The sequence below is a fragment of the Asparagus officinalis genome, chromosome 2, assembly GCF_001876935.1.
Source record: "Asparagus officinalis chromosome 2, Aspof.V1, whole genome shotgun sequence".
Taxonomy (NCBI): Eukaryota; Viridiplantae; Streptophyta; class Magnoliopsida; order Asparagales; family Asparagaceae; genus Asparagus; species Asparagus officinalis.
Genome location: NC_033795.1, coordinates 15,378,023 through 15,385,977, shown reverse-complemented (window position 1 = coordinate 15,385,977; position 7,955 = coordinate 15,378,023). Strand labels below are relative to the sequence as shown.

The 7,955-nt window shown below is 35.1% G+C and overlaps 1 protein-coding gene across 2 annotated transcripts in view; it reads left to right on the top strand.

Annotated features, from left to right (window-relative positions):
- LOC109830370 (histone-lysine N-methyltransferase ASHH1) overlaps positions 341-7,955 on the top strand; it is a 15,312-nt gene continuing 7,697 nt past the window's right edge. The window contains exons 1-8 of one of the 2 annotated variants that reach the window (XM_020397620.1): positions 341-439; positions 3,003-3,067; positions 3,959-4,115; positions 5,677-5,763; positions 5,900-5,984; positions 6,064-6,157; positions 6,292-6,490; positions 7,065-7,148. In XM_020397620.1, the coding sequence (XP_020253209.1) occupies positions 425-439; positions 3,003-3,067; positions 3,959-4,115; positions 5,677-5,763; positions 5,900-5,984; positions 6,064-6,157; positions 6,292-6,490; positions 7,065-7,148 (786 nt within the window). In that variant the 5' untranslated portion in view covers positions 341-424. The remainder of the gene's footprint in view (positions 440-3,002; positions 3,068-3,958; positions 4,116-5,676; positions 5,764-5,899; positions 5,985-6,063; positions 6,158-6,291; positions 6,491-7,064; positions 7,149-7,955) is intronic. The other variant, XM_020397622.1, reaches the window with a different exon arrangement.

Below are 7,955 nucleotides of genomic sequence, written 5' to 3'. Positions count from 1 at the left end.
TCTTTACGATCTTAATATTATTTATCTAAGCTAATACTATTGGTTAACTTATCTCAGTGGTTTCTATAAATTTTTTTTTAAATAATCTAGATAAATAATATTATTTATGAGGTACATTGAGTAAGGAGATTTGACTTGTGAGTTGTAGAGGTTTCACTACAACTAAGGATGTAGATGATCTCTACCCCATCTAAAAAGGAGAGGAAAAAAAATAATAAAAAAAATAAAAAAATAAAAATAAAAATAAAAATAAATAAATAAAAAGGAAAACTGGGGTTTTGATAGTTGACCTATTAACTAAGTCCAGCCCATTAACTAAATCCAGCCCAACTCACTTTCAACGCCCCTTTTATACGCTGATACTTTTTTAGCTCCATAATTTACATTTTCCACTCTCCATTCTCTCTTCTTCGCGCTGGGATTGATGTTTCTTCATCAGGTGCTCTCCTTTATTCTCGATTCAGTACAATTTCAAAACCCTAATCAATCAAAGACTATTTCTAGCAATTTTTCCTTAATTTCCTCTCATTTTTCTAAGTTTTCTTTCGTCTATAGCGATATCGATGGATTATTTATGACAACCTATGGTTTCTTGAGCGAGGCAGGAGATTTTGTTATATTCTCGCCGGTAGGGTTTGAGCTTTAACCCTATTAAGGTCTAATGGTATTTGTCTATTATATGAAAATTTGAGTGTAATTCCCAATAAATTTCACAGCCCAGTACCCAGAATTTTGTATGAGATTATGACTCTGTTAGGTTTTTATTTAGTTCCGCGTTTGACTAAATGGGGAGTCGTTGCGGTTTTGTAAGATACTTGGATTCCCTCCCTCTGACAGCTAGAATTTAGGGGGTGTGTTCTACTAGGTATGTTGTAATGTCATCAGAATCAACCCCATCGTTGTAATTTCAATCGAGTGGAGGGTTGGTCATGTAGTGTTGCAGTGTTCGTCTGGGACTAGTCTAGTGTGCGAGGTTGAAGGGGTAATGCCATAATAGCAGTGTTCGATCGAACCAGACTAGTGCGACGCCGATTCGCATTAGTGCCAGGATAAGAAATGCTGTGGTACATTGGTTTTCATTTATGCCCAAACTAAGTGAGAAGTCACTTTTGAGTTTATAAATGATTTGAGTTACCCTTCCTCTAACGACCAGCCTTTAGGGGTGAGTCCTCCTAGGTTGACTACAGATGGTAATTACAGTTCTCATTACTGACATTCTCAGTAAAGAACAACACATAACTTTTTTTGAACTTTGGGACGTGATTTCAAGAGAAGAAGTTTAATACAGAAACATCGATATTGATTTTTGGATATAGAAGAATTCTAGTCTCTGTATCCTTGTTGTCTAGGCAGCCGCCTCGTTTTTATCATAAGATCATGATTCTGGACAACTAGACTCGAGAGATCTGAATGTTGGTGAGTCTATAAGTCAATAATGCAATGAGCACTTTGGAAGTGTTAGCTAAATTAGCAACACAAATTGAAGGGTGAACTATGAACCAGATAGTAGTATGAAAAGAGTTCGCCTTTCGGCACACAAGTATACAACATTTCACACATATGCACACTCATATAAATATGTACATGAATTCATAACATACATAGATGTGTAGGTATACTTACATAGAATACACATAAGACCCATCATGCATTTGTGTGCGTGCGTTTGTATATTTTTAGATCTTTAATAAGTAACAATAGAAATATTACTTGCAACACTCATGTTTGTTGTACATGAATCCCTCAATTAGTGTATGGTAACTAAACTTTAAGTAAAACACATTTATATGTGTGATCTTGTATTGGAAGTCAATGTAAATTGGCATTCAAGCGTCTGACATGGTATAGGTAAAAAAGAGAGACATTTGATGTGCTAATATAATCCCACCAAGAATAAAGTCACGAGGTTTCTTTTCCATCTTGTTTAAGGTGTATGGAAAGACTATACTTGGATAACTGTAGTCGCTAAATATGCTATTGGAAGAAGAACCACAACTTTATCATTATACTCCATGACACCTGGCTATGGCTTGATACATGGACACCTGTGCCTTATGTACTTAAGTAAATGGAATATTGAATACTTTTGTTGTTAAGCAGCATAAAACCCTTAGGAACAATGTCTAAAATGAATCTACATAAGGCAAAAAAAAAAGAAGTATTTCCATGGTCTTCTGAATCCAGACATGTCTTTTCAACTAGTTGCTAAATAGAGATTGTTAAGTATAGATCAATAATTTGCACACACATCCACATGCCACATATGCACACATATCATGTCCTTATTTCCTCATGTTTAAAAGTTGCAGTGTTAGACATCTCAGGGCACTTGACAGTTTACACTTGTATCCCGTGTGCAAATAACATCGGGAGAATGTAATGTTGCTTTCTTTTCTTTTCATTTATTTTATCTATCAATAATTCATAAGTTTCTTGCCTATTTAACTTTTTTCTAGAACTTCCCTGTGATCCATAACAACCCAATTTCATAAACTGCTAGACTTGAATTGGTGTAGCACCTAGTTTTCTGCCAGGGGTGTATTGAGGAACACTACTTTCGAAGTTACAAAAACACAACATAATCCTATGCTTAATTTCTTATTTGTACAAAACATGACAGTTCTTGGTGGGTTATTGAGTGAATCTCTGGATGTGGGACTATGTTCCTGTAGATTTGAATTTTTTCTGATTATCACACTGGTAAAAGGTGACAGTTGGATTCCATGATTAACTCAGTAACACAGTTTTATTTGTTCTGCAAATTTGGTAAATGTTGCTTTAGTTAGTTTTACTCATTGTCACACTACATTTCATAATCTCCAAGATGTTCCCTCTATTTGATATATGTTAGGTGGTGGTTGTTTAAATTCATGGTAAGTATTATATTTTCAACGCATTCTTATCTTGTCAGCTGGTTTTTAAATTTCTCATTATTCTTTTTCTTTTCTCTTCATCTATAATTTTATGCTGTCAAAATTTTTAACGCTGCTGGTGACTTATAGGGGGAACAAAGTGAAGGGCTGCCACCATATAAACATATCGTGAGAAATGAGTTTTCCTATAGAAAGTAAGTTGTTTCTAAGTCTGGATATTTCTGTATTGACCTTTTTTTTGGTCAGTTTTTTTTCTTTGAACTGGTAGATAACAAATAAAACCTTAGCTTTTCCACAATGTTTTCACATTCTGTTTGTTAACATATAGATCAAAGTGTAATTTATAATACACAAGAAGAAAAGTCCAAGAACTTAACATTGTTATGTGCTTCTCTGCTTTTATTTGCTCCTACCTGATTGCATACAATAATTTGTTGGCAAATTTTATGGTTGAATCTATGGTGTTAATCCTTCAAATAATCTCCTGTTATAAGTGGACATTACAGGAAGGTTATTATACTTCAAAGCATGACTGCTATTGTGAGCTTAAAACTTCTCATCACTAGACCAGGCATTTTTCGGTTGTATAATAATCAAGGACTGAATCCGAATACTTCTATACAAAAACTAGGATCCCATTTAACCAAATAAAACTGACAGCCTGATACAAATGCATAAGATTCATTTAAACTTTACAGGAAGACCTGATATTCCTAATGTTTTAAGTTAAATCAGGATTTTCATGGTTCTAGATAATAAATTATATTGCATTTCATTCTGTTTGAATCTTGAATATGTCATGGATGAGTTGAACTGATGAATTTCCTCATTAAACGTCAAACTTCATTCTACCTGTGCCTATTAGTTCCCTTAATTTGTACCAAGTTGTTTCACTTCTGCCAATCAAACTGTACATGATATATAGTCTTTGAATCAATAACTATGGGTTTTCAATCTTTTACTAGTCGAGAGTTTTTCTGATGATCGCCATTGTATTTAACCTCTGTAGTGACGGTAGGCGTTAATGAATAATATTTGATTTCATGTCTTTTTATGTCTGTTCATCTTTGTTCAAATGTTTGTAGGCATACAAAGCAGAAAGACGAAGATATAGCTGTTTGTGTGTGCCGTTTTGATCCTAATGATCCAGATAGTGCATGTGGAGAACGGTGTTTAAATGTCCTAACAAGTACAGAGTGCACACCTGGGTATTGTCCCTGTGGCGATTATTGTAGGAATCAGGTTAGCTGCCATTTCTCCATCTTTGAATTCAATGATGTAGGTGAACCTGCTTAAAGTCATGGAGAGAATGTGTGGAAAAAGGAAGAAATGCTGAGCCAAGATATAAATTTGTAACTAATCTTAAGTTGGAAACTTAAAAATAAGTGTCATTGTGGCATGCTTAAGTGACTTCTTTATTCTTCTATCAATATGTGTCTTAGTTGGGGCTATAATACTCAAAATCCTTGTTTACTGGGGCTAGGCTCCTTAGGCTTCTACGGGGGACCTATGCTGGGTGTATGACTGAGTAATGCTTGCGGCATATCCTGGGATGTAATCAAGCAGCTTATAGATTCCTGTTGCTTCTCTCCCATTGAAACGTTTCTTCAAATTAATATGGTAAAAGGACTTGATTGAATTTTATTAAGGTGCCGCTTGGTTTCCTACTGGCTACAGGGAGCTTGATCATTGTATTTCATTCTAGGCTCTCCTTGATGTTCTTTCAGGTGGTTACCCTGTGTAATTTGCAACAAAAATATTTCTAGAGTACTGTCCCCACAGAGTTGTCGGTTTTACCATCTGCTTACACATCAGGGTTTAATTATTTTGTGGGCAATCTGAGGCTTGGTGACTGTTCTGTATTATTTGCATCTCATTCAAACTGTTTTTACTTGCTGCCCGTAGGTTGATGTCAACTAATCGAGCTGGGTGTATGACTAACACATCTTTTGCATGGCCTTGTGAGAAGTCGTCGTTTTCTGTATTACTGCAATATTATTCTTTAGTATGCTGTTAGAATATGACCGGTCTATCAAAATGGCTTAAAATGCATTCTCCTATCTTTTTCCAGGTTTGTATGTACTTAAAGGGACTAGTAAAGAGAGTAGGTAATGACCAAATAAAACACCAGGAATCTTCTTCCAGCATTTCCAGTAAAATTGACACGTTTATGTAATCACAATCAGGAAGGCTGCAAGTAAAGCTCCACCAAATGCAACAGAGGTGAAGGATGAAGACAAGTAGGTTTCCTATGCGTAGTTGCATTTATTGCCAGGGCACAACATAGACCAGAGACTGGCACACATTCCTACAACATAACTTAAAAAAAATTAAAATTTAAACTAGGCTGATTTGTATATTAATATTCTGTGTTACATTTAGATGAACAAAAACAATACTGTAAGCAAAAGGGTTCACTCTTTCTTAAAATGTTGTAATCAACTTATTAAGTCGAAAAATATGACCTTAAACTTATTAAAAAAAACTTGTTTGCTTGTTATTACTTTGGTTAATGATCTCAATTTATTGGGCTTTTCTTCTTAAAACAAGCCATTGATTTGTTGTCATGCTTCAGATGCGAATTCAACAAAAATCCTTATTACACCGTTTTAAGGTTTCAGCTGGTTGCGTATGGTTTTGCTATAGTATTAAGTGCCCTTTATTACCAACCAGAAGAATGGCTTCCTTGCATCACGATCCGTGCTATGCTGATCTATAAACCCAGGACTCTGGTTTTAGTATAATTTTTCTTCTAGCAATTTCTTGTTAAATGTTCTCTCTGGTATGCTATTTTTGTTTGCAGAGATTTCAGAAATGTGAATATGCCAGGTCACGGTTATTTAAAACTGAAGGCAGAGGATGGGGTCTTCTTGCTGATGAGAATATTAAGGTGCTGTGCTTTGTGAGCACTCAGTAGTGAAACCTATCTTTATGTACCTGTTACAAGCAGCTGATTACAGCTATTTTCATTTCATAACGCATTGTGCTTGGTTACAATTTTCTGACCCATGTTTATATGCGACCAGGCTGGGCACTTTGTTATTGAATATTGTGGAGAAGTAATATCATCAAAGGAAGCAAGGCGTAGGTCACAAGCTTACGAAGCTGAAGGCGAGTTTTAAAAAAAAAGTTGGTTAATTCATTTCCTGCATTTCATGATAATGATTGTGCAAAAGTTTGTGCTTTGCAGGTCTGAAAGATGCATTTATCATTTCCCTTAACGGGCAAGAATCAATAGATGCTACTAGAAAAGGAAGTTTGGCAAGGTTCATTAACCATTCATGGTAAGCTTGTATTTTATGCATCATATTTGAAGTTCTCCCAAGTGTTTTGTGCTATATGTTCTTTTATACAATGCTTGTTCCTGTTACTGTTGTCTACTTCCTTGACACCTGATATAATTCACTGGAAGATGCAGTCAACCAAACTGCGAGACAAGAAAGTGGAATGTGCTTGGCGAAGTAAGAGTGGGAATATTTGCAAAGCAAGACATTCCTTCTGGAACGGAACTAGCCTATGATTACAATTTTGAATGGTATGGTGGTGCTAAAGTTCGTTGCCTTTGTGGTGCAGGCTGTTGTTCCGGGTTTCTTGGGGCTAAATCCCGAGGTTTTCAGGTAAGGCTGAGGAGTTGGCCATTGAAATTTGAAAAGGACTAAATGATTTGTACAAATGAAGACACATATTTGAATATTGTTGCTTCCTTTAATTTGATACATTCCTGTCTAGTTCGCAAGCATAGTGGGTTTGCATCAAGAATTAATTTAACAAGAAAAATTCTCTTTTATCATTTTTTAGATATCATTTCTATACAGTGAATGTTATTGAAACATGCCATGAATATTGCAAGAATGACATTCAGTAATTAATTCTATTTTCTACTTTTGCATTTCCTTGTCTGCCAAATTAGCTCTAGGGCTTGAATTTTGTAAGTAATGAGGTCATAAGGGTTCATAATGGAAATCTAAGTTATTAAACAAAACTGTGGAAGAAAATGCCTAATAAATGGAGAAGTTGAGAACAAAGGAAATGTACAAAGCAATAAGAAACTCTCTTTGAATCATTCTTACATGGCATAAGTTAGAACCCTAAAAGAGATAAAATGAAAGTCACTGCTCACTTCTGTACACAAAGCCAATATTATGATAGTAGCAGATGGTTTATTTTTGCAATCATGACTCGAAATGACAGCTGATTATCATAGAGTTCAATGAGGTCATAGTGGACAACTGTTGCATGCAGCTTGTATCAAAGCCAGAGCGGTGTGATGTGATGGTATGCTGAATGCATTTGTTTTTTATTTTCTTATTAATAATTGTACTGAAGTCCATATCCTTCGTAGGCTATAAAAAGCCAATTCATTTGCCTTAAATAAGAAACTATTGCTTGTTGCCCTTTGTTAGGTGCTATTTGTTAGGTGATATTAGTATGCAGTGCAACTTTACTGTTTAATTTTTTTTTATTAGATTGAATTAGTTAGATTTGTCTTTTGAGTCCAGAAGTTTAATTTGTTTTACGTATTTGAAACTAGCGTATGATGACAAACCCATGATCTAGGTTAAACCTTGCATCTTTTCCAAACAGTCTTGTTATTTATAGGCTCATATCAAAGGTTGTTTTTGTGCGTGGGCTCCTTCTCTCACTTTCGTTTCTTCTCTGGCATAATATTCTTTTTAAACTGCAAAAGCTAATTGATGTTATCAATATATCTGAATGAATTTAACAACTCAAAGTTTCTCTCGCTAAAAATGCTAGTGGTAGAACTGCAAAAGCTAATTGATGTTATCAATATATCTGAATGAATTTAACAACTCAAAGTTTCTCTCGCTAAAAATGCTAGTGGTAGATCTATGAGTGCTAATTTTTTGGAGATATTGCATTTTCAAAGCTGGTATTTAGACATGCACCACCCTGTTAGACCTCTTTCTTGCTTGTTCTAATTGCTCACTGCATCAGTTCGTTTGTTTCTTTGTTGCATGAAAACGGTACTGGAACTTGCTGGAGACTGTAGCTAAGTTTCCAGCGAGTCCAAAGTTTGTTCCTTTGTAGTGAGGTGACATCTCAACCATTCATCTAAAGGTT